This window comes from Ambystoma mexicanum, chromosome 2p, assembly GCF_040938575.1.
Source record: "Ambystoma mexicanum isolate Mex_15411 chromosome 2p, UKY_AmexF1_1, whole genome shotgun sequence".
In the NCBI taxonomy this organism is placed as follows: domain Eukaryota; kingdom Metazoa; phylum Chordata; class Amphibia; order Caudata; family Ambystomatidae; genus Ambystoma; species Ambystoma mexicanum.
The window spans coordinates 1,057,848,441-1,057,875,993 of record NC_090923.1 but is presented as its reverse complement, the minus strand read 5'-3'; the positions used below and the strand labels follow the sequence as shown (position 1 = coordinate 1,057,875,993).

Sequence of the window (27,553 nt, the reverse complement as noted above, 5' to 3'; positions counted from 1 at the left end):
TTTAGTAAACGTATGCTTTAAACTATACCTCTGGCGTCATAGGTTTACTTTCTTATGTAAAGCTGGTAAATGTTTTCCTTTTTTACTATTTAATACATTTACCTCAAATAACTGCTTAGCAGCGCCACCCCTTTTATAGCCGGGAACCGTCACCCTGTCGGCTCATGTGTTGACATGTTTAAAGGTATGTAGGTCAGACAATGGTTTATTATCAGTCTTGTGAAAATTGTTCACTGCACACACCCATTTGTTTACACCATTTGGCCCTGTGCTTGAAAGATCTAGCGGCTTAGGGGGATAATTTAACCTACAAATAACAGAGGCATATACAAATTCTTCACAATCTAATTTTATGTGGGAGTCTGAGTTAACTATAACAGGCTCTTTTATAGGAGAATTTACAATAGGCTCTTTTACAGGGGATTCTATAATTATTATAACAGTTTCAGAAGCAGGGGCTGTTAGTATATCTGGTACCAACGAGCCCTGTTTTAAATTTTGGGAAATATCAGCATACTGCTTGCTGTTGGGGATTGTGGGTGAATACGTATGGGGTGGTGTATGGTCTCCACAATCCAGTGACCGCTGCTTAACGGTGTCCGTTATTGGGTCTAAAGCAGGAGAGTCTACAAGAGGTTCTTTTATAGGGGAGTCTATAATTATTATAACGGTTTCAGAATCAGGGGCTATTGGTACACCTGATACCACTGAGTCCTGTTCTAAATTTTGGGGAATATCAGCATACCTCTCACTGTTGGGGATTGTGGGTGAATACGTATGGGGCGGTGTAAAGTATCCATTATCCGGAGACCGTGCCCTAGCAACGGCAGGTGTTGGGTCTAAAGGGGTTCCGGCCTTTAAAGATGAAAACACATGAGGTGGGGTAATCTCGCCACAACCTATACTCTCCAGCCGGGAACTATCAGCTGATGGGGCTATAGGTGTTATAGCCTTTACCCGGGACTGTATATTTTTATCACAGCTAACAGACCAGGGCTGAGTGCCATCCACCGGGGTGACCTGAATACTTCGAGCTTCCACAGTGTCAGAGTTAGTAGCATTTAAAACATGTTGAACCCCTTTAAACCGTACATCTTTTTTCAAACTTAGTTTATGTTTTTTTTTCTTTAAAATATTTTGGAGCCCCACACATTCCTCATAACCCTCATCTGTTGTTGTGTCAAAGTGTTCTGTGTAGGGCTAACCTGTTTTCTTCACACGAGTCGTTAGTGGGACCGCAAAGGTCGTAAGCGCAACACTAGACCCTAAAAAGAAACATAATTTAAAAAAAAAATAGATACATAATTACAAACTAAAAGCAAAAGCCTATTCCTTATAAACATACACCATTCTAAAACCTAATACATGTTTCATTTTAAAACATCCAAAACCCATAAAAACCTATAATAAAATACGCCCTAGATACCTTTATAAACCTTAAAGTTGCAAAAATATTTTGTTAGCAAACATAAATAACATACCGTCGTACTGTCCCCTGAATAGGTCCTTTTCAAAATCCCCTCAAAACGCTCTAAGGTCTGGCCTGTTTTTTTCACACGATCCGCTGCCTGACCTCCAGAGGTAGCATGCGCTAAGCCTTTAGCCTTGTGCACAACACTAGGCCCTAAAAATGACCATAACATTATTAAATACATATTTACAAAACTAGAAGCATGAGTCTGATTCCTTATAACCATACAACCTCGAAAACCATAAAAAATGTTTCCTGCTAAACCATCCAAAAACCATTAAAAAATAAAATAAACCTATAATAAAATACACCCTAGATACCTTTTATAAACCTTAAAGCTGCAAAACTATTTTGTTAGCAAACATAAATAACATACCGTGCGTATCTGTCTCCAAACGCTTCCTTTTGATCTGACCCTCAAAATGTTCTGCTCGGCCCACCAATTGTAAATCTATATAAAAAACATTATAACATAAATCCAAACTTACATAACACACCCACACAGACACACGCACACGCACACACAATAAAATAAAAATATGTTATTACCTTTGGCACACCCAACTATAGCATTCATATGCTTTCTCTTCTTTGAAGCCTTGTTGCCATAGGCATGGTCTACTGTAATGTTAATACAAACACATCTATTTTAATTCCTATGTGATTACACCTTAAATCCTAATGCCCTAATGCTCCAGGTGTTCAAAGATAAATAACACTGTAAAATATGATTTACAAAACACCTTGTGTCTTTTCACAGTATAATAGCCACACCACAACCCTATGCAAACAAAAAATTCCCTTTAAAGGTTGCACCAGCCCCTTTAAAACAAACCCATGTTAAACATACATGGTTCTACTACCGTTTAGAAAATCATATTTCTGCTCCACTTCGAAATTAAAGAGACATATTTTTGATAAAATCCAATCATCGTGCATCCACAATTTTTCAACTTAAAAAGTTTCGTAGTCCCTGTCCATTTATACATTTCTGTACAATATTTATTCACGGTGTCCTGTTCAAAGAAAGAAATCAATATTATAGATTGGCTAGACAAATACCTCTTCTTTTTTTACATAGCGCGAGTCACCAGACCCATGTTAAACAACCTTATAACATCTAAAGTGTCGTATTGCTGCTGTTTTTGTTCATTCGTTTCTAGATTAAAAATAAATGTTATTTTTTTATTTTAATAGGCTCAAATAATCTTCTGTCCACCCTGGATTCAAATCTCTCAAATTCACGAGTCTAAAACATTTACTGCCTGGATCCTTTAGAAAAAAGCTCAAAAGCTCAAACTAATCAATATTAGGGATTACCTATACAAATACCTTTTACAGAGCGCGAAGAAACAAACACGTGTTAAACAGTGAAATTACCTTCTAAAGCGCAGACTTCCTGATCTTTTTCAGCATCTATTATAAATAAAACACATACTGTAGCTTTATTAATCAGCCATAAACTCCTATTCCGCCCCTAAATACAACTCTTTTGGTTTTTCAGACCCTCCATTTACATTGCCTTTTTTTCTATTCCCAGGACTCTTTTTCAAACAACTTAAACACCTTTCAACTGTAACATTAATTCAACACTTATGAAACAAAATACACATACCCTTATCTAATATTTTTTGGAAGTCAAATTTATCATAAAAGGACGGTGCTTCGTATCTCTAAATAAAAGGAATCAATAATTATACACCTTGAAGCATTTTAAAACATTCAAAGAAAAAAAATGCACTTCCAAATTCCATGACCCTTTGCTTTTAAAAGATCAGGCATAAGAGTGTAAAAAGAAAAGGGCGCTTCCCCGTTATATTTATATACTAGCCTGTTTAATATTTAGCCAGTCACCCCACATTATAACTATTTACATAAAAACGTATATCGTCAGAGACACGCACCTAGCCTCTTACATCTGCAGATGTGGCCTTTTCCAAATGGTACACGTACACTCTACAAATGTATACAATGACACTGCTTAAAATTCCATGCTCCATTCCAAACGAAAGTAATGCTTGTTTTACAAATATGAGCCAAATGCTATACATCAGAGCGCGACCGAAATATTGATCGTTCCCACAATGTCACAAAGCTTCTATAAATACCCCAGTTAACTCTACAATGCCGGACTGATCCTTTAATAAAGCACCAAACTTTTGCCACACATTTTACCACAACACAGCTCAACATTTATAACTTTTAAACTTTTCATTTTACCCTGCTTATTTTCTAAAAACACACACACAAACACACACACACACACACACACACACACACACACACACACACAGCTCACCCACGACATCACTGCTGGGAAATGCCCTTTCCTACGCCTGCACTTCCCCCGAACACAACACATGATGTCACTATTAAGTTAAGCCCTAGGGGAAACTACAGGAACACGCCCGTGATATCACTATCCCTGCTGGGCCACACCTAGCCCCAAAATCATAGCTCACTCCATGACATCACTGCCGGGAAACGCCCTTTCCTACGCCTGCACTTCCCCGAACACAATGCATGATGTCACGTCTGCACCGGGACATCCCTTAGGGCAGGACTTTTGCTAGCACAGACATTCCGGGCAACCCCCATGTCACTTCCGGGGTGGGACTTCCTGGTAACCCTCATGATGTCACTTCTGGGGCGGGACTTCCTGGCAATCCCCACGATGTCCCTCCCGGGCGGGACTTCTGGGGGAAAGGGGTGTGGCCACCTGTCACATTATGCAAGCCATGCCCCCTTTTGTGTTTGATGAAAGGTACATGTTTGCACTACTAAGGTATAAGGAGATATTAAAGCAGTAGAAGGTATAGAAGGCATAGAGGGGAATAAAGCTAGTATGGGTTATTAAATTGTATTAAAACTGATAAAGGTGAAAGAGGATGGAGTTATAAGGCGTATTTCAAGACAAATGATTTCTGTTTTCTATAATAACAACAATATTGGTGTCTAGTAAGACCAAAGGTGCAACATGAGACACCTGCTTTGTTCTTGCGGCACTGATTAAGCTTCCGGTGCACTTGCCCTGTGCTCCTATTCTGTAAGGAGCACCCAGGCTCTTCCTTTTGGGTGGACAGACCCATTTTCCACTATGCCACAGTTGGAGCATTGTCTTCTCCTTCAAGTTATGTTGTGTCCTCTCGCACACAGCTCAAGGTGGGTCATTGCTGATAAACGCGGGCTCCTGTCATGCAATGGCATAATTTCCCTCCCCTGAACTCGCTCCTCAGCGACCTTCTGGGCTCCTTTCCATGGATGACACCTCAGAAAAGGGGTTATTGGAAGTGAATTGCAAAGAATTCCAGACCCTGATAGATCCGACGCAAAATGACCTAAAATATACCTACTCCGTGCCAGAACCACCGCAACAATCTTCACATCTTGTTGTCTGGGTGTACAGCTAATTGCTCTCTTCCCCCCGCATCTCTCCCCTCTCCCCTTCCCTTCCTTTCCCCCTCTTCCCCTCCCCCCCTCCCTCTCATTTCTACTGCACTCCTCTTCTCTCCTCCAGCTAATTGCTCTACTTATTGTTTTGTTGGCCTGATTCTCAATGTGTTAATTGCTTCTACTGTTACTGTTATAATGTTATTTCTCATGTATCCTGTTGTTATAATGTGCCGCGCTTTGGTGTAAAGCACTATATAAATAAAATAAATAGAAATACTGATATTTTGTAGCATGTTCATTGCTTTAAGGGGAATATGTTTGTATAATATGAGTAATATGTGCAGCCTGTCCTACCTTGGAAAAAGGCCATCAAGAAAACCACAACCAGCAGCTTGCTTCCTCACACTCCTGCAATAAGGTATTCTGGCGATTTAGTGTGCATCAGCATGTGTGTATGGGAAAGAATATTATGCACTTAGATGTTTGTTCTTGCACATATACTGGTCAATGCAGTGTAGCTTTTATTCTGACACCTTCGCTTCTCATTCTATAATCTAGTGAAATAAAATAATTGTAAGCCTTTCTGGCAATGCTGTGAACTCATGAGATATTCTCTTTTTTTCCTTAGGTCACCATCATATCCAGAACACAAATCTTCAGTCTCGTTCACAGATTGGCTTCACTAAGAGAACATGGGGCAATCCATGCTACTCAAGCAGTAGCCAGGTCCACAGCACTGATAGGTCAAGGAGGTGAAAATATAACGGATCAGCTCTAATCTGGCAGCAAAGGGCATTTAGTTTTGACCCCAAGAGGCTCCCATACTTGACCTGCAGAGCATAACCATGACCTTCAATGACCTGCTGGAGTCAATCGGGGGAGTAGGCAATTTCCAGATTCTGCACACATTTGTGCTTTTGTTACCCACCTGTGTGGTGTTCAGCCACAATGTTTTGCAGATCTTCACCGTGGCTGTGCCAGGTCACCATTGCCGGCTCCCGCCTGACGCCAACTGGACCGGCTCTGCTAATGGCACCAGTGGCCTGAGCGAGAGAGGTCTTCTTCTGGTATCTATCCCACTGGACGGCAACAGCCAGCCTGAGAAGTGCTGGCGTTATGCATCGCCCCAATGGCGCCTCCTGCAGACTAACACTACAGCTGCCAATATAACACAGGAGCACACTGTCCCCTGCACAGAGGGGTGGACCTATGATCACAGTGTCTTCTCCAGCACCATCGTCACAGAGGTAAGAAAACATCAACCAGACATATGCCACCATCTTCTTTACTTGTAACGTTTTGAAGGAAAAACCCACACTGTTTTCTAGGTGAGGATTTCTTTTATAAAAGCAAAAAGCAGCTGATTGTTGATGGGAAAGACAGAAATTCATTGCCGTAATTTAGCAGTCCTCGCCCAGGGACGTCATTTGGAGGTTGCAACTGCATCCCCTGGGGTTTCCCTTGCTAACCCTGTGGTCTCCATTCCTATCCCTAAAAAAATAAATTAAAATATTTTTTTTATTATTTTTTTTAAATTGAATCTCCTGGGCTGTGGCCTGTGCCATGGGGCTCTTTCTTTTTGGAGTGGCTGAAACTTATGTTGAGGCCTCTAAAAAAAAACAGTGGGTTCCACAAGTGTAACAGTTTGAGTAATGACCCTAAATAAGAAAGAATAGGAATAACAAATAATTTTTCTTTCTGGAATTCTATACAATAATTGCAAGACTCATTAAAGGGGTGAAAGGTTATGTTCTATCACTTCCCATGTCGTCCCTTCAGGGTGGGGTCAAATGACATCACTTCCTGTGATGTCACTTCCGCTACCCTTGGCATTTTGGTGAAATGACGTCACTGTCCTCGCCTCCCTCTTTCCTTCAAATGACAAACATCCGATCCCCCGTTAGACTGTGGCCCACTGACTGCAGAGGAACTAAGCTCTATGTAACTCTGCACGGAGACCACAGAGCGATTTTGGGCCTCTCAACTGTGCTGCAACAAGTCTTAAGAGGGCACAGGGTTTTCTTTACCAATCGGGCCCCGCCCAGGAAGCAGAGATCTGCTCTGATTTCCTTACACCCTGCCCTCTTTCGGTGAACTAGACCATTGATCAATACTCAAATTCTAAAATGTGAGAAGAGTGAATTGCCCTGTGCTTGGATCAAAGAATGCGGCTCCTGTCTGGGTTACAATTTGTCATCTGGCGTTGTAGCATGCAGGGTGGGACTTACTTCTGGGCCCAGGAACATGGGCACACTGGAGACAGCTTGCAGCTCTTGGTGTTTGTGCTTCAATTCTTGTGGGAAGTGTGGTTTTCAAAAAGGTAAACCCCAAGAGGGACATCAAGATGGTAGGGTAGGGGTTCTCCTTTTTAAACTTCTCATGTATGTGCATGCCCATCTGGCTTGCATATATGCACCCGAGGCCTCCCAACATTGATATGATATGATATGATATGGCATTTATAACGCGCCTATACACAAGTGTTTCAAGGCGTGACGAGACAAGGCAGGGAGAACAGAGGGAAGACAGACAGCGATCCTACTAGGCCAGGTGACATTCAGATCGCACAAGTGCAAGGGAAGGGGAAAAAGAAAAGTGCGGGGGGAGGGGAGTGGAGGGGAAAGGGCAGTACATGGCAATAATAAATAACAAGATAAATAAAAGAGTGTCCAGCTGGTGGCAGTGCAGGGTGAAGTTGCCTTTCCTGATTCTCCTGATCTGACCTAAAACAAACTCTCTTGTTGGTGCTTGTGCTCACTTCCGAGGTCTTCGTCTCAATATCTATATCATAACCACCTGGGCATGATTGTGGTGTCCCCTCTCTGGATCGTGCCTGTGTGACCTCATCATATTTCTTCCTCTGAAACGTGTACAGTAATCCCTGTCATCCCTAAAGAACTTCTCGACTTTCTCAACTTAACCTCATCTTGATTCGCTTCCAAAATTGCATGCATTGGTGCAGTTTTTTTGTTTTGCTTACTTACTTTATTCTTTATCTTGGCGTAACTACCGCATGAAAGGAATAAACAATACAATCATAAAATACAGTACATACAATTACAAAACAAATGTTGGCACATCAAAGTAAAACATCAGAAGCAAAAATAACAGATCCAAAATCATGCCAAACACATCACCCATAGACTTAGAATTTAAAATAAAAGGAACCTTTTCCCAAAAGCAACATTTTTAAAAGCTACAATCGCTTTTATATCGGCCGGGATGGCACAGCATTTCACAGATTCAAGAGTCATGCAAGAAGATCTCACATTTAGGAATATACAAATTGGATTAAGCCAATGGGATCTCTCCCTTGCATAGGCAGGGCAAAAGCAAAAGAAATACATTTTGTCCTCGGTCATTGCAAGACAACACAGGCACAAAGATTACTTACTATAGCCCCTGTTTCAAGTGTAATGTGCAGATGGCAAAATACCAGGTCGAAATGAAGCATGCATTCACGTTCCGGTTTTGATTATAATCGAAATAAGCCCCACATCTTTTGAAATGACAGGTAATTAGCTGCTATCTTTCTCGTGTGGCAATAGTCTATCATACGCCATGCCCAACACTTGAAACAAGTCTTAACACAACTTTTATAGCCAGAGTCAAATTTAGTGGGGGTTGTCTTTAAATCTGCAAACCATTTTTAACGTGCTAAAAACCACTGCAGCTGCTTGCTTCCCCGCATAGATAAAAACTCCTCCAGCCCTTCCCTATATAATACAAGTGCTTCTGAATTCCAGATCCCCAACCAGTACAATACTGGTTGCTCATCTCCCCTTCTCTAGCTCTGCCCACAATCTAGGCCTCCACTTTGATTCTAACCTCTCCTTTACTCACCACATCTCTCTAACCTCCCATGCTTGTCGTTTCCATCTCTACAATGTTCGTAAAATTCACTCCTCCCTCACCTTCCATGCCACCAAACTTCTAATTTCCTCCCTCATCTTCTCTTGTCTATTCTACTGTTCAACTCACCTCTTTGGTCTGCCCGCCTCTCACTTGGCCCCCCTCAAATCCCTCTACCATTCTGCAATCCATACTCTTTGCTCCCTCTCTCCTCATGATTCCATCTCGGCTTCACTTTCTTCTCTCGGTTGGCTCTCCTTTCACTCCCAACATAAATTCAACTTCCTCTGTCTTGTCTTTAAATCTCTTCACAATCTTGCCCCTCCCTACCTTTCCTCCCTCCTTTCCTTCTACTCTCCCTTTCTCCCCCTCCGATCAGCTGACCACTTCCTAGTCAATGTTCCTCCTCCTCCTTGTGCCCCTTCCCGATTCCGTTCTTTCCAGCTCCTTGCCCCCCTACACTGGAACTCTCTACCTCTGCCTATCCGCTCCATCTCCTCTTACTCTTCCTTCTGTTCTTCCTTAAAATCCCACCTTCTTCACCATCCCTCCTGTCTGCTCTTACTACTTCCTCCCTGCCCCCAAACCCAGATTCTTAATCTAATGTACTCAGCAAATTGTTCCACATACTGTTCTCGTTGTTTTGACTCGTGACTTGTTCATATTGCTTCTATTGTATCTTTGATGTTCTTATGTGAAGCGTTTTGGATTAAAGCGCTATATAACATTTAATAAAATACAAATAGTATATTTAATCTCAATTAATCCCACTTTGTCAAACCACTGGAGTAGAAGGTGCATTTAAGGGCATTTTTGGCGCTGGACTGCCCTTGGGCAAGGACAAAGACTGATATGTAGTGGACATTTCTCTTCTGTGAAAGGATGGTGAGCTAAAGTCTCTGGTTGTAACTCTAACCCGGGATATAGGCTGGTGGAGAGACAGTCCCAGGCTCCCCTTTGTTTGTGCACTTAAGGGTAGCCCCAGGAGCTTCCGCAAGAATCTGTTTTCTGCAACTTGGATAGAAGCACAATCAGACCAGCCCCATAAGTGACTGCCGGCACAACCTGGGTACTGTGGATCTTAAGGGGCACCGATACTGCCTCGCCCCCTAAGCGAGAAACCATACTTCAGATGAGACCACATTGTTGTATGCCCATCAAGGAGCTCTTTGCAATCTGATGCACCCATTTCAATTTATCAGAGAAAGTCACTGCCAAATAATTAAAGGAATCAACCATATCCAGAGGATGGTCATTCAGATAGAATTTGGCCAGTAAACAGGAATGGCGGCCTCGGGGAACACACGTCATTGTCTTTGTTTTTGTCACGTTGATGTGAAGGCCTTTCGCACAACATAATTTCCCTAATACCTCAAGCTGGTGTTGGAGCACCACCAGAGTTTTGGCTAAAAGAACAGCAACATCACCAAAAAGAAGTACACTCCATTTACGGCTTCCCAAGCCAGGAGCATCCTTTGCCAAAGCGTGCAAATCTAAGGTGAGATCATTTATATATAACAAGAATAGCTGGAGAGCTAGAACACATCGCTGCCTAACTCCAATGTCAATAGGAACGGGCTCTGTTGTTTTGCCATTTGTCCCCCATCGAATGCGGGCACAGTTACTAGTATACATAGACCTGATGGCACAGCCCAGCCTCGGCGGGATATACAGCTCCTCTAAGCCCATAAGAGGTCTCTGGGAACAGTATCAAAGGCTGATTGCAAATCAACGAATGCCAAATACACGAGTTGCGCACTTAGGCGCACGTATTTGTGAAGCAAAAGGTCCAACCACATTGCTTGATCTAACGTCGAAATCCCTGGACGAAAGCCTGCCTGAACATGTCTGAGAATGCCTGAATTATACACGCGTTCCTCCAATCAGTGTAATATAACCCTTGGATAGATTTTAGCCAAAGCGTAAATCAAAGAAATAGACCTGAAATTTGATGTTGCATTTTTATCACCTTTCTTATTAATGGGAAGAATAACTGCTTCTTTCCAACTATTTGTTGGAGTATTAGTAGAAAGTACGCTATTGAAAACTTAGTAAGAAAGGGAACCCAGATGGCAGGTTCACTCTTGAACAAGTCAGATGGGAGTTAAATCCGGACATGGGGCTCTGCCATCTTGTTGCTCAAGCACAGCACTCTCCACTTCCTGGGCGCTGATGGTGCCAATTGTGGCCACCACACATTGAGGGCCCACCAATGGCTCCATCACAGCCTTTCCTGAGGCCTGCGCGTTGGATGATAATTGACGATATAGCGAATGCAATGAATGAAAGTGCTTGTTCCATTCTCCTGAAGCTATGTTATGAGATGAGCTCGCTAAATCGGCCTGATGTTTGCTTTAACTAGCCGCCAAAATGCTTTGCTATTATTAGACGAAGTTGCTGTCTCCAAAGCACCCATATGCTTTTGTTAAATTCCCTCCTTTTCCTGACAAAAAGAGATTTATAAGCACGCCTTACGCTTGCAACCCTTCGTTCAATTCTGCATTCACTATTTTTGAGTGCCTTTCGATGAACCATCTATGAGGCTTGCGAGTCAGAGCGGATATGGCACTACCTCTACTTGTAACAGAAGGAGCCATCCCCACAACCACTTCATTATATAAATCAACGTTAGAGCATGTCGTGCTGGATTGAGAGTAATCCTCCAGCACAGGAAGCAGACCCTTATAAATTGAGGGTAGGAGTTTCCTTGTAACCACAGATGACCAAATCCAACACTTTACCTTTTTTAAACTCTGAGTGCTATAGCACAAACCACCCTTGGAACTCCCATCACCTCCATACGTTTCAAGTCAGAGGGAAACAGTGAGGGCAGCGTGATCACTTTCCACATGTTCCACCACTTTCACAGAGACCGGGGAATCCCAACGGATCAAGGAGATCTAAATATTATCAATACGACTACTCTAGCGTTGGGTTCGGAAAGTCAGATGAGCCGGTGAGTCCTCAGGGAACTTCCAAATTGCAGACCATGAGAATACAAAATAGAGCACACGCTGCTGGAAAAGGGTAATAAGATTAAGGAGGAGGAACAACTGTCACTCAAAGTTCATCATCATTTGTTAAATCAAGCCTCAATCTGGCAGTTAAAATCGCCGGCCAGAAGAAAAATCGTACCCGGGAACCCTGCAATATGAGCGCACATTTTATTAAGTGCAAGCTCTAATTGGGCAACTGCCTGCCGATTTTGCCTTGTTATAAATTCAAAAGGAATACATTAAGAACACGCCTCTGCACCAAAACAAAGCATATCAGATGAATCCAGTTCCAGACATCTGCAAGAGACCTTCAAACTTGCATGAACCCAAATTAGGAGGCCCCCATCAGGCGTCCCCCTTTAGATTGCACTGCTGGTCTGAACAAAGTAATTTATGGGCTGGAGCAGCACGCCATGTTTCCTGGAGGCAAACAACCTTGTCATTATCAATCAAGGCGTGCCAATCAGGATCAATAAGCTTGCTAGCCAGACCATTCTCATTCCAGCACAGTAAAGAACACAGACTTGGGCCTTTAGGTTTCAGAGCAGCCCCATCTCTGAAGATCATAATTAATGAGAGAAAGATCTGAGCAAGTAGTCATACGCGAGCCCAGATCCGAACTCCACTCCCTCGATCATTTTGCCCCGTCTAACCCTAACGGGGGGATCGTATTCAGGTAGCTATAAACACTCTCCCAGGCACCCCTAGAAATGGATCGAGAGAAATTCGAGGGAGAGGCCTTCAGCACAGAGTCTAGGGTTGCATTGGGGTATTGCAAAATCGAGTTCCTGTCCCACGGCTGTGAGCCATAGCCACCCCTTTTAATCCCGACCAAAGCTGCTGGTACATACGACTACCCCAGAAATGGATCCGGCCAGGAATCATCAAGATGCACATTTTAAAAACAGCCTCTAAGCACATCACAATTCCTTTGCTTGCCAAAGCATCCTTATAATTCAATATATATTTTGTAACATTGGGGATAATGAGACCAAACCTAACATTACACCACCCACAGAACATTCTGTCCGAAAGTATTCTACAGGTCGAAAAAATAGTACTAGTGATGTCACTGACTTCTAACACATTTTACAGAGCTTTTACCAGGGCGCGCTTGTACGTACTCTTGGTCCCGTGAGTCCTGCCCCTAAAGGTAAAAATTAGGTTCGTAGATCACCCCCCTGTAGCGGGTCCGGTACCAGCGCATTAGCTGCAACTTCCTGCGACTCTGCAGGCGACACTACTGGCTAAATATTCCCCCTAGGGAACGCCCGCAAACAGGCATGGACTGGCCCACCATGACTCCGGGAGTCTCCCTGGTAGGCCTCGAGGACACAGGGCCTCTTTGCTTGGGGAAAGTACACATACAATTTATGGGCCTGCCTGCGCAGCTGCCCATGACCTCTTTACTTTGCGTGTTAACTGATAACAGGAAAGGAGTAATCTGGGGTCATGGCCCTGCCCTTTAGAGGAAGAAGTTACAAAATGAATAAATCATGCTCTCCGAGAGGTTCTGGTGCCACTTCAGGCACACGCACTGCAGAGAGTTTTGCAGAGCTGCTTGTAAGAGCTCTCCTCTCATCAAGCTGTCTCATGGACGCTCATGCTGCAGGGGCAGGGATTCTCAGAGTGAGCCTGGCTGCAGCACCTCGCAGAGAGTCTGGCTTCTGCGCCAGTGGAGGAGGTGAAACTCTTTTTTTCCAAATTCAAAGTAAAAGTAGCTATTGTGACTATCAGCAAGCGAAGCAAATGACTTTAAAAGACAAGAATGTTGCAAGTCTTGGGACATTCTGCCACTATAATGGGCGCCGCGTTCCCCATCATCCTGCAACGACACGAAACAGTTCTGGGGCAATAGCAGGCAGAGCGCATACGGCTAGTCCATGAGCCCCCTCCCTCCTTCCTCCTTCCTTCCTTCCTTTTCTATGCTTCCATTTTTCCTAAATCAATCTTTCAATCTTTCTTTCTTTCTTTCTCTCTTTCTCTCTTTCTCCCTTTCTTTCTCCTCTTTCCTTTTGTATGTCATGCTCCTTCTTTCTGTCTCTCTCCCCCCACACCCCCTTGACTGACGGAATTGGCAAGACTTTTGACAGACAGGAAGTCTTGGTTTGGCGAGGGTAGGCCGCGGATGTGGGGGGGGCCTTCGAGGAGTGGGGTGAGAAGGTGAAATGGGGATCAGTATCTCCCCAAGCCAGGGAGCTCTTTATCTTCTGCATAATCTGTATTCTGACTTTCCTGACTTCAAACGCCCCCTCTCTGGACACAGAAAGCGGGCCTTTATCTGCTCCCGGGCATTGTTCCGCTGACAGCACATATGCTAATCCCTGTACCGGTGGACACAGCGCTGGGTGAAAGGGTGACTGAGGGATGAGAGGAGGTGCACAGTGTCCAAATCCCAACAACCACCGCAGGGGCAATCCCCCCTCCCAGTGCGCCCACACCTAGGGGCATCCCTTTACCTCAATCTGAGCCCTGTTAGTGAAGCATGATGCAGGGCCAGGTGGGGGACACCGCACACACGCATTGCCGGCTGGATTGACGCTTGTCCCCTAATTGCCAGGTTCTGCCTTCACCCACCCACCCCAGGGATTACCAGCAATGCCCCGAATATCCACTCCAGCCCTTACTTCAGTGCCCCCTGCAGGCACCACCCTGCATCTCATTTGCGGCCTCAGGTGCCATCAGCATGGGTGTACTGGCAACCAAAGAGGCTCTGGAAATAATGTTCAAAGGGGCCCCATATTACACATTTTAAGCAAGCCCTTAAATACAAAAGAGGCCTAGGGTGCAGATGCCCACTGGGAAATCTCCAGAGTACCCTGTAGGCCAGTCCCGCCCTGTCAAGAGCAAGCCTATACGAGTGCCCACCCCCACCCACCCTCAGCATCCATCGTGACCTCAGAGCCCACCTCAAGAGGCGAGTGGCACTCATGATGGCCAGATATAAATACCCGGCCTGCACACACCGCCCTCACTGCCCCATTGCCAGGAGCAACTCTTAACACATGTGCCCTCATCCATAACCAATCGTGACCCCAATAATACCCTTCTCAAGTGGTGAGTGTTCCCCGTAGCCGCCCGGACACCACTCTTACCTCACCACTCATTCCAAGAGCCTCCTTTAACCACCGATGCCCACCTCTATCCCCAATCCTCGCCCCCAAAGACGGCCTGCGGACTCAACTCATATCCAAATGGCCCCCTTAGGTAGCAACCCGCACCTATACCGCTGAGTAACTTCTGCGCCGTATCACTTACCTCCCCACGGAAACAACCTCGTGGTCTAACGCCCCCTGCAGCCTCAGGCCATACCCTCAACCACAGTATTAACTATTGGAGGACTGGCAGTCCCAGGGAGTACTGCGTGGACACTTGCTATCCACTACACACACTCCACATACATGAAGTTTTGTGCACACGCATATGCTCACTTGCTGTTTCATGTCCAGACACTAGCAGTTCCGTGTGCACACATGCGCAGCTCTACGAACACACGCACGCACTGGAAATTGTAAACGGATACGCAGTGTCACACACTCACTTGTACGCACACTCAGTTGCTGTTTCACACACATCACATGGACAGTTGTATGCTCACGCGAGCTTCCACGTCAGGTTTGAGCATTTATACTTTGGGAGTCAGTGCCCACTACCAGTGGTGGACTGGCCTACAGGGAACTCAAGACTTTCCAGTGGTCCTCTTTTGAGTGGGTTAAATAAAGAGTGTCTTACAATCGTCCAGTCTATGATAATATGGGGCCACTTTGAAAAACATTTCCAGGGCCACTTTTGGTTCCCAGTCCAGCCCTACCCGCAAAGCCTTGTTCGGTTCATGTTGTGGAGCCAGGCTTACAACCAGGCCACTCTCTTTCACAGACCTGTTGCACCTGCTCACAGGACCACCACCTGTCATTGATTTTAGCTCCAAAGAAGGCGTAGACAAATAACCTCCTGTCCTCGCAGGAACTGATGCAGAGGCAGGAACCCGTGGCAACAGATTGGCCTGACTCAGCTGCGGCAGAATAACTACCTCCTGGGCCCCCCTCCTGGACATCTGGACGGACATCAACACTTTGCCAGTCACATGGGGTTTGCGAGGCTCCTTCCTTCATATGCTGCCTCGCTCTTGCCAGTTCAGTTGTTTTAGGCACAGAAGAGTACAAGCCTTTAGAAAAACAAGGATCGTTTAGAAGGCTAGCGATAACACATAAACACTTCTCACATGGCCATCGCCACGCCTCCTGGCTTCACTCTGCTCCCATACCACATTTTCCAGTTCCTGTAAATGCTGCACAATATTCACCATAAATAGCGAAAAAGGTTAAAAGGAGGCTATCCTGAGGCTTCCCGAAGCTACACCAGAGTCTATACCAGGACCAAACCCCCCCTAGACTCCCTCACAGGGCCAGGTAACAAACTTGCAGTCCATGGTGCTCGAGCCAAGGCAGGCAACTCAGACCTAGAGCCTCTGGTCTGCCCCCACAATAAATCCAAGGGGGGCATCATAAGAACAGAAGACAGGTCCACACGTTCAATAAGACTCCCCTCTTGTGAGCCACTGCTTTCTGTAATCATTTCCCTGATTGCAGGGATTGCCAAAAAACTCAGGGCACCATTCCCACCGGTATGACCCACAGTAGAACAGGCAGTTGCTACAAGCAACAGTGGCCCCTCACAGGCAATGCAATACACCACGCCAGACTCCCCCCTAGGCTCCAGGGGATCTCCTTCCTGTTCCAATTGCGAGTCAGACAATGCCACATCCGTAATTTGAGATTGGCAGTTCTCCAGATATAAGGGATCAGTTTAGCATTCAAGGGCCTCCAGAATACAAAGATTCTATGGCTTAGGAGATTCTGGGGGGGGTGGAGGGCGTAACCTGAAGGCCTTGCTGCCATTGCTGGTAGTTCCTACAGGTCTGATATCACAAGTAGCTCCTCATCGGGCCTGGGTGGCCTCACTGGTGCCTCCTGGACAACCTGTATACGCCAATGAGTCCAGCAGAAGAAAAGATCCTCCACCACACGGCACCCCCTCAAAGCCTGGATCAATCACTTATATCACTGTCAATTCCATTTGCCATGCAGAGATGCTCCAGCAGCGGCAGAAGCAGATTATTCACAGCCTCCAAGGGCCTGCCCAGAGCAGGGGCCAGTATCTTCTGGCTTCAGAAGGCCCGGCTAATAGTGTACTGCATACTTTTACCTCGCCTCTGGGTGCTCGCTAGATCGGGTGGCGGCTTGTTCTACCTTGGCTTCCAAGGGCCCACCCTTTTGAGTTCAGACTGAAGCACCATCTCATACACAGCTGAGACCAAATCCATGACTATAGCCAACCAACAAGGCACTCAATACCTTCCTCAAGAGCAGAGCAATGAGCCGTGAGCAAAGGTAACTAACTAGGTGGTCTTGGTGGCATTGACATTGCACTACACCCATGGATGCACAAGTGCTCACACTGTCTCACTATGCCTCACAATGTCTATTTGAGGCCCCATTTGTGCCCCCTTGTGCAGCAGCGGCACACAACACTGCTTAGGTTCAGGGCCGAGACCACTCTGGGCCTGTACCCGAACCCGTACTCTACCTCGGGCTGAGCAATGGATGCGGGGTGAGTAGTTCAGCAAGATACTACCAAAATCTGCTGCAGAGAGCTGCCGCGATACCACGCTGCCTCTGTCTCTGTAGCTCAGCACTGCTACCAAATGCCAATGAGATGATTGAGGATGAGGATTGAGGATGCTGGGGCTCCTGGACTTGGACACAGACACAGAGAACTCTGTACCACGTGCTCCTTGTTGCTCACTGCTCGTCGCCCAGCACTGACTAATCATGTGAACCGTGATATGTGAGACAAGGACCGCCAAGCCGCACTAACATCAAGTCGGCCGCTTACAACAGTGCATCACTTGTTGCATAGTTAATTTCCACTGTACTAGGTGTTACTTTCATCTGTTGGATTTCCATTTAAAGTTCTCTATAGATGTGACTACTCTCTTGTGCTCTATATTTGTGTGTTCTTCTGACAACTCCATCATGATTTTAGAGCCTTGATTCAAATTCGTTATCCCATTTCTCTGCCAGATCAGAATCTTCTGGTTTGTTAAAATCAGGAAAAAATGATATCCTTAAACCTCTCGGTATCTCTGGTGCTTTGGTGCTGGTGTTTCCGTAACCGCTCTTACCTTTTCAGTTTGAGGTTGGACTAGTCCATTCCCTACAATAAAAACGAACTATTTCACTGCAGATCTAGCCAGATGACATTTCTTAGGATTTGCAGTGAGCCCAGATTTTCTTAAGAGCCAGGTGACTTGGTATAAATGTGACATATGTCCAGGCCGTGTTTTGTTATGAATAATTATGTCATAAATGTTAGCACCACAAAATGATGAATATGGCCACAAAATCTGATCCATTAGTCTCTGAAAAGTAGCAGTGCTCCATGTAACCCAAAAGGTAACACTTTGAATTAGAATGACTCAAAGGGAGTAGAAAATGCAATCTTGGGTTTATTTTTTTTTATTATTTATTTATTGAGCATTTGTATGGTGCCTATACATCAAAAAGTGTTTCCAGGTGCCACAAGACAAGGGGGAGTACAGGGGAGAAAATAACATCAACGGTCCTTCTAGGCCTTGTGACATTCGGCTCATGCAAGTGCAATAACAGGACGTGCAGGGGGGGAGAAGTGCAAGGGGGAGGGGGCCAATGGTCTGGGAAGTGCTAAAGGAAGGCCAGGAGGGCAAGTGCTCAGGCGAGGGGAAGAGGGTCAACTAGTGCGTGGGAGGGAATGTGGACCAGACTCAGTAGGGTAGTTGGGGAAGGGTGACCGAGGGCAAGTGCTGGTAAGGGGTAAGGGGAGACTGGTGGAAGGAGGGCCTGCCCCAGTAAGGCTCATGAGGGGTACAGGCCACCAGTCATAAAGGGAGATGGAATTAGCAGGGGAGTGGGAAGGGGAACGAGGAGGCGAAAAGGAAGGTCTTGAAAATCTTCCAGATTTAAGGTGATCCGGCTCAAGATTGAGAGGGACAGGAAGGCCGGAAGGCCATGTCTTTAGTATGGTTGAGGCTCCTGGACATGGCTAGCGGGTGTAAATGGAGCGCTCCAGGGTCACTATCTAACAGTGAACTCACCGGGTCTGATGTGCATATCCGTTCGCCTCTGTGCCTCCAGGTCCTCTGCTTCAACTTCCCCATGCTGTCCGGGACTTTATTCTTCCTGGTCCTCTGCTGCTCGCGTCTACCGTCTGCAGGACTCTCCTGGCTCCAAAAACATGTCAGTGCTCGCCTGCCACCGGTACCTGCAAAATAAGGGGGACTGTTTACAAAAGGTGCGTTTTCCGCTGTGTGATCTCTGCAGCTGCGTTCCTTAACAGGAGAGTTGTTTCTCCCAATGCTTTCCGCAGCGCCTACTCTGCAATCAAGGTCTGGATCAATTTGGATCCTCTCAGCACTGGCATCGACCTTGCATGCAACTGTGGTCCCAGTGTCTCTGCTCCAGCGCTACCTCTGCTTATGCTGCTGCAATGTGGAGCTAGGAAAACCGCTCCACCTTCTACTGCTACTCCTTCTCATGGCCTGCACCTGAGGAGGCCTTTTATGCCTCCCTGTCCTCCTTAGATGTGGGTCATTATTCCAGATGAACTGCAACCTGCAGTCTCGTTCCTCTGCAGCCCTCCTACTCGTCCAGGTACTTTTTGAAATTTTTCGACTTGTAGTCCATCATTTCAAATTCAGTTTTGTAACAGCTTCTACTTTGCAATAAGCTATTAGAAGGTTGGGATCTCAGGAAAAATTAAATAAGGGGGCTTCCCATTCTTTCTGACCTAGTCCCACCCACCCATTTAGTCCTCCCATAGAACATCACCCCCAGGGTCAGGATCAGAAAGCGTCTGCCTTTCCTTGGCCACATGAGAAGGGTTCCAAGTTAGGTTTTCTGGGTGGATTTATTTATGTATTTTATTTTATTTTATTTATTGCATTTGTTGCACGCCCAAACCCAAGGGTCTCACGGCGTAGTTACAGGAAAGCTCAAACTTAGTGGTCACATATACAATGTACACAGATAATTAGACTTGGTTGTTACATATACAATAGTTGCACAGGTACAGAATATTTACATTGAGAAGAAGACAATGGTGCTTAGTTTTTGTTAAAGAGCCATGTTTTGAGGAGTTTCTCGAATTTGTTCAGGGAAGGCTCATTACTAATATTGACTGGAAGTGAGTTCCAAATTCTTGGGGCTGCTACAGTGAAGCTAGAGCTGCCTGTTCTTACATTATTGAAACGCGGGACGTGTAGATGTAGGTTTGCATTGGATCTAAGGGTTCTGGTTGTAGCTTTGCTGTTTAAACATTTGTTAAGTTAGATGGGGAGCGTCACCGGTGACACATTTGTGTGTGAGCGTTTTGTGGAGTATCCTGGCTTGGATAGGTAACCAGTGTGCCTCTCTCCTGTGGTGCAATATATGGTCTCTTTTTCTTATGCCTAAGGCGGATTTTAGTGCTTTGTTCTGGAGTAACTGTATTTTGTTGATATTTCTTTTCTGCCTAGTACCAGTATGTTACAGTAATCCATTTTGGTTAGGATTTGGGCTCTTGCTAGTGTGATGCAATTTTGTTAAGTAAGGAAAGGGCGAGTTAGCGTGATAAGGTTGGTGGTATAGACTGTTGTTGAAGCCAGGGCACTGATATGTTTACACATAGAGAGACTCAAATCTAAATAAACCCCTAGAGGTTTTACTTGATTTGAAATTGGGATAGGGGTTTTGTCAATGACCATGGTTTTATATTGGCGGGGGAGCTTGGCTAAACGGGCGGGAGATCCTATTACGAGGATCTCAATTTTTTCTCCGTTTAGGCATAAACTGTTGGCTGCCATCTAGTTCTGGATGATGGCCTATATTTTGTTCACGCAGATGGTGTCCTGTTCTAGGTTGCCTGAGATAGGGATAAGTATTTGTGTATCGTCGGCAAAGTTAGTGTAGATTACTCCCATTGTGTCTAAGGCTGCAAAGAGTAATTTTGATCATCTCTAATTCATCACAGTATTCAACAGAAAGTCAATTATTGTACAAAATATTTGAAAAATACTGGCATATTTTGACATTGGATGAAGACTTATGACATTATGTTAAGGAGGGCCAACACTTTGTTTACACTAGAGCACCTACCTTAAGAACAGCATTAAGCCCATCATTTCTTGGACCAGTTAAGACACAGGGCCTCATTACAACCCTGGCGTTAAGGGATTAACGGTGCCGTACAAGGCTGTGGCGCTGTTAAACCCTTAATACCAGATTCACACTTTAACGCCTGCTTTTTGCAGGCGTTAAAGTCCAACCCGCTAAGGGACCTTGGTGCTAATTACGGCACCGTAATTTACGGTGCCGTAATTAGCGCCTTCCCTATTCCTATTGAGCCTTATGGGCCAAAAATGGGAATGGGGAAGGGGCCATGGTGAATGTGGATTTACCGCCCCGCCAACCTTGGAATGGGGCGGTAAATCCGCCATCCACCATGGCGGAATCCGGCATGGACCATGGTGCTGATAGCACCATGGTCCAACGCCAGGGTTGTAATGAGGCCCATAGACAAAGATAACATGGATATTTACTACACATGGATGAATATGAAAATGGGGTTGGGGCATCATTTGTGCACTATGAAAAAATAGTATTTGCATATACAGTAGTGCTGACTCATGTCCACACTGTTCGTGATTTGCAAGTTTATGATATCTAGGGAGAGAACCAGGATCATCTTCATAATAACCAGTAACAAGAGGGCAAACTAACATAGTATATTGTCACAATTAATGAGTAAGAAAATGTAGATGGTTTGGGGCACCTTAAAAATCAAGGGAGGTCACATAGCCAATAGGATACATTCTGCATGATTGGGAATTGTGTAAGGCTACTACCTACTTTTTGCTGCTACTGGTCAGATTCGCAACATCATATATGTTGCGGGCAATGAGAGGTATACGATAATGGCCCAGTTTGTAAGCACAAGTTCATATTTGATTAAATCAGGTTCTATTGTACGTAAATAGCCAAACCTATTAGCAGCCAATGACATGGATGAGCTAGGTCTGGGAACTGGACAATAAATGAGGTGAACACATGAGAATGAGACAGTTGAGAACCTATGTGACGTGGAAAAAATCTTGCATTAGATACAAATCAATGTGCTCCCAATGATATTACGTTTTTTGGTTAGCCATTGTGGCAATTGTGATGTTCTGTAAAGGGCATGCCGGACGTGTCAGGCCCGGCGCACAGCGGACGAAATGAGACGCACACAGTCTGGCGGTCTCAAGCGGCAGTGCCCTCGCAGGCTTTCTGACCCCCTTTTATTGCTTTACTCACGTTTTCTCTCACGGCCACGTTCACTGATGTCATGTGATCATCACAGCAATATAGTTGTCAAAACGCATAGGGAGCTTACACTGAACTGTGGCACCTTTATAATTATGTTAAGCCAGGTAATGAATAGGATACATTCAGCAGTATCATGGTTATTGCATCTTTGAATGCTGCTATTCATCAGAATTGCGGCATCATATTTTCCATGGTCAACATGAGGAGGGATATAATTTAGCTTGCTCTCATTAATTTCATCAATTTCATTGTGGCAATATAATGCATAGCGCGTGTACCTTGTAGACAGTTACAAGACAAGCATACATAATTATAAAAATACAATTCATTTTGATTGAAGGACACTTTCTATACCAATAGTGTAATGTCACCCGAGTTAAAAATATCGAGTTATAGTTTGTATTCTTTAAAACAATTATTGTGGACCGAAAGGCAAAGCTCTGGGTACATATCATGGTTGAGGTTATCCATGAATATTTGTGAGAAGCGTAGACACTAATAAAACACTATTTTCCATTAAGGATGTTAGAACATGGCAGAGAAGTCAATTTAGTTATGTAAAGTGGGGCGTGACATCACATGTGCAACGTGCGACATCACGCTGGCCATAAATAATGATCCAAAATGGCGGCCAGTGTTTGAACACCCCACCCAATGCCGGTAAACCCCCTTACAGTGTTGTATGCAGTAATGAGCATAGATTGTTTGAGTAATTCCATGTTTGTGCTACCTTCTAAGATTATGGCAGCTTCAAATTAAATAGATGCTCATTTTTAACAATATTATCTTTCCATTAGTAAGCGGAAATTAATATTGTGGGAGTTTTGGGTAATGTACACCCAGAATATATGAACCAAGCTACAATTGCTGAAACTGCATTAACTGAGAAAGCCAGAATTTCAGGTATGCTGTAGCCCGGACTGGGCTATGGAGGTAAGGAAGGACACGGAGCCGGAGGAGTATTAAACATTACTTTCTTTATTCAACTTCATATAACAACTGGGGTCACAGTCCCAAAACTCCTCCCTTTCCTCTCTTTACTAACTACGACCCCTCATTTTGCAGGGGTGCACCTTAAAGGTGCAGGGACGGGTAACACCAACCCCGGACAAAATGTTCAAGCTTCTGGGTCAACATTCTTCGACCCATCTCAACGGCTTCTTTGTCACTCTTTGTGGTCTGGATTGACGCTTGCCGCGTTCTCCCTCACTTGGGTGATCGACTACTGTGTCTCCTTGATACGCATCCACTCCGGGCGGGAGCCACGGATCATCTCGTGGCTCCCGCAGTATCGGGTCTGGGTCTGGCGAGGGAGACTTGCTATCTTCCCTTTTCACATAGTGTTTGCAGAGGGAACTGTTTCTCGTAATGGCTCGGTCTTCATTTTGGGCCTTCACCATTGTCCCTTTGATGGCAGTGACACACATGGGGTTTGAGGCAAATCAAGAGTCTTTTCCTTCACCTCTGCATCTCTCTGAGCCACTTCAATGTCCGCGCCTCACGGGGTTGAGGAGTCTCTCACGATGCGAGTGTGTACATTGTATCGAACCATGAGTTCAGCTGGGGTCTTGTTGGTAGCCTCGTGTGGGGTATTGCGATAGTCCCGTAGGAGCCGGCATAGGGCCTGATGAGGATTAGTGGCCTCTATGCGGGCCCGTTGAAGAATTTTCTTTAGGGATGCCATAAAGCGTTCTGCCATCCCGTTCACTTGCGGCCACCAGGGTGTTATATTCAGGTGCTTAAACCCCAGATGCTTCGCCAGTGCCTCAAACTCATGTCCGTTGAACGGTGGTCCGTTGTCGGTTTTGATCACTCTTGGGATCCCCCATTCGCTGAGTGCTTTGTCCAGGGTGGCTGCTACTTGGGGGAACGCAGTGGTGGTGTGTTTTATGATGATGGGGAAGCGGGAGTATTCATCGATGAGGAGGAGGAATTACTCCCCGGACTCTAGCGGCCCATGGAAGTCAATGGCCACTCTCTCCATGGCCTTTCTGGGATTTGGGTAGGTTGTTGTCTTTTATGGCTAGCTCAGACTGTACCCTTGCCAGTCTTTCTATTTCCTCCTTGCATACCCCCCGGTTGAGCCAGCGTTGCTCGGCGGTACTCCTTCCATTTGTTGGTGTTCATCAGGCTGATGGCAAGGTGCGGTTGTGGGATCAGCAGCGGAGGCGGCCGCAACTTTGTCCAGGGACAGTGCGAAAAGAGTTGGCAACTACATAATCAAAGTAGGCAACATCGTCCCCGCCTGTGATGGGAAGGGCCGCCGGGTGGCGGGAAAGATAGTTTGCCGGATTGAGGTCGCCCCCTGGTCGGTCTACGATATCATAGTCATATTCCTGCAATCGGATGCCCCATCGCTCGATTCTCGGGGGCATCTTGGTCCTCGGGTTGCCAAACAAAGACAGCAAGGCCTGGTGGTCGGTGATCAGGGGGAATTTCTTTCCAATTATAGAGTTGTGGAAATGCTCACAGGCCCAAAGGGCGGCCATGTTCGCCTTCTTGGCTTAACGATATGAGGACTCCAGTGTGGATAGGGCCCTGCTGGCGTACGCTACGATGTGTCTGGGGTTGATGTCTGCTCCACTTATCTGTGCAAGGATGGCACCCAGGCCTACGGGGCTACCGTCCACTGTGATTTCTGTGTGCCAGGAGGGGTTGAAATAGGCCAGGCGATGGGCCTCCGTCAGGGCTCTCTTGATGTCTTCATACACTTGTTGGCAGGCGGAGGTCCACTTAAACATGGCCTCCTTTTGTAGCAGTTTCCTGAGCGGTTCAGTGGTTGAGGCGTAGTGTGGGATGTATCTGGCGCAATACACCACCATTACTAGGAAGGATCGTACATCTAACTCCTCTAGTGGCTCCTTGAGCTTGGTGATGGTGTCCACTTTCTCCGGATCAGGCATAATCCCCTCGGCCGAAAATATGTGTCAAAAGAACTTCAGCTTTGACTTACTGAATCGACATTTGTTGATGTTGAGAGTTAGTCCAGCGGCTTGGACTGCCGCACATGTGGCAAGGAGGGCCTGGTCGTGAGCTTCTTTGGACACCCCAAAGATGAGGATGTCGTCACTATAGTTTAGTGCGCCCTTGATTGGCCTGGTTATCTGTCTCACAGCCTCTTGAAAGATCTTGGCTGCTGAGGAGATGTCGAAGTTTAGCCTCCGGTACTTGAACAGTCCTTCATGGGTGGCAAACATTGTTATTCCTCTGGAGTCGGAATGCAGTTCCAGTTGATGATACCCTTGTATCAGATCTAGCTTTGAGAACAATCGAGCGTTGTTGAGTTGCACAATCATGTCCTCGATGCAAGGGTCTGGGTGTCTCTCCTCTGGATGGCGATGTTAGCCATCCTCATGTCGACGCACAGCCGCAGCCTCCCTCCTTCCTTCAGCACGATGACCATGGGTGACACCCAGGGGATGGGCCCTGTCGCTGGCTCGATGATGCCATCGGAGAGCAGCTGGTCGAGCTCTCTGGAGACTGCTTCTTGCAGGTGGAATCCGACTCGTCTGGGGTGTTGTGGGACCGGCCTAACTGCAGGGTCAATGTGTAGTCTGATCGGAGGACCCTTAAGTTTTCCTAGGCCTGTGCACAGTTGGGGAAATTTTGTCACAATGTCAGCCTTGGTAATGAGGCCGTGGGTGTTGTCGGTGGTGATGACTCTTACGGTGATCTCGCATCTCTGGCCAACTGCGGCCGATGTTATCACATCATCAGTTCCAACATGGGTGTTGATGAGACCTAGACATGAAGCCGTGTAGTAGCTAAGGAGGCAGCAACCTTTCGTTCAGCATTGAATGACATGGATAGTTGTGTCCATTTTTCGTCCTTTGAGTAGGAGGCAGCGTCTGAAGTGGCCAATGGTCTGCAGGGGCGTGGCTGCACCCCACTGGAAGATTCTCGAGTGGGTTCGCTCAAGAGTTGAGGCGTCGGGGATCCTTAGGTATTCTTGCTCCTCCATGATGTTTACTGTGGCACCAGAGTCCACTAGAAAGTGAAAGAGGCAGTTGCCCATTTTGACCTGGATTCGTGGAGCTTCCTTGGCCTCTATATTGTCTTGGACGGGGTTGACGTCGTCGTCCTGCGTTGGTGGATCATAATAAGAAGCACCAACGGTGGGCATTGGAGCGTAGTAGTTGTCTTCTTCTTGATACCCCTCGGGGGGTTCGTCATACTCATCTGTCAGCTGAGATGGTTGTTCATGGCCTGAGTAGCCATAAGGATATTCCTGGTACTGATATTCATCAACAGCCCGGATATATCGTCGTTGGGTGAGTTGGTAGAACCTCTGTTGGGAGTATTGAGGTTGTGGTGAACGATATGGCATTCTGGTGAGTGCTAGGGGCCTAACGGTAGGGAATGGTCTGCCTTCCCTGCAGACGGATTGGAAATGGCCTTCTCTGCTGCATTTGGCCCATCCCTGCAACAAGGCTGGGCAGGATCCGGAATGTGGAAACGCCATGCCACACCGGTAGCATTGTCTCTGTTGTCTGGGCACTAGTTGGTTGGATTGCCTGTATCGGGTGGTATTCTTGTCACCTAGTCGTGAGACTGGCTGTTGGACCGCAGCTATGAGTTCTGATGTGTCGTGTTTCGCTGTCGGTGTGCCTGTAATTGATCCAGCTTGGGCATCTACTCTCTCGAAGATTCTGGCAAGTTCGCTGACCTCTGGGATCGTGAGGGACTTTTTTAGCAATAGTTTTTTGAGTGTCAGTGAGAGGCAGCCTTCGATAATGCACAGGCGAATGGCTTCGACCAAGGGAGAAGGCATCAAACTGGTTGCTCATGATGGCTGTTGACTGTGCAGGAGATGAGAGAGACGCCGGTGAGCAGGGCGATATGCCACAGGAGGTTCAGTGGTGAGTAGTGGGGCATGGACCACCCGCCGGGGCAAAGGACTTGCGGTTCCGGGGTACAGCAGTGGAAGTTAGGACTGCAATTGGGCTTGAGTCCACAGGGCATAGGGTGTCCACACTTAGGCCGATGAAGATGGTAACACTGAAGTGCAGTGGAGGGGGGGGGCAGTGGAAAGGTTATGTGAGCAGGACCACTTTTGTGCTTGATGAGCTGAACTTGCGGGGACATAAAATGGTGGGGTCTTGATTGCGGGGGGCCGGGGACCCAGACACTCTTTGTATGTGATTAGTAGGTCTACTGGCTCCCCTGACCTCCGTGGGCATGTGCGGCAGGCAGGCAAGCAGATCACATGAGTCCGTTGGAGACTGTGCTGACAGTATCAGGAGTTTGGGGAACCACCGGTTTGGCTGTTTCAGGGCCTTGCCGAGCGGGATTGCGCTTCGTCGCAGAGGTTGCCAGCAGGAGGTTTCCAGAACGCTCCAGGAGTCCGCTTTGCTCTCCCAGAACCAGGCCGCGTGGTATGGTGGCAGGCAGGAGACGTCAGGCAGGGAGCGCACATGCGCTGTGTGGTCGTCCCACTGGGGAAGTAAGGCGCAGGTTGGGCC

General features: G+C 46.3%; 1 protein-coding gene across 1 annotated transcript in view; it reads left to right on the top strand.

Annotated features, from left to right (window-relative positions):
- The first annotated feature begins 5,503 nt into the window (after nt 1–5,503).
- The window catches only part of LOC138567102 (solute carrier family 22 member 20-like), a 645,277-nt gene continuing 623,227 nt past the window's right edge, over nt 5,504–27,553 (top strand). Inside the window, exon 1 of the mRNA XM_069644972.1 lies at nt 5,504–6,111. Within this exon, the coding sequence (XP_069501073.1) occupies nt 5,710–6,111 (402 nt within the window). The 5' untranslated portion in view covers nt 5,504–5,709. The remainder of the gene's footprint in view (nt 6,112–27,553) is intronic.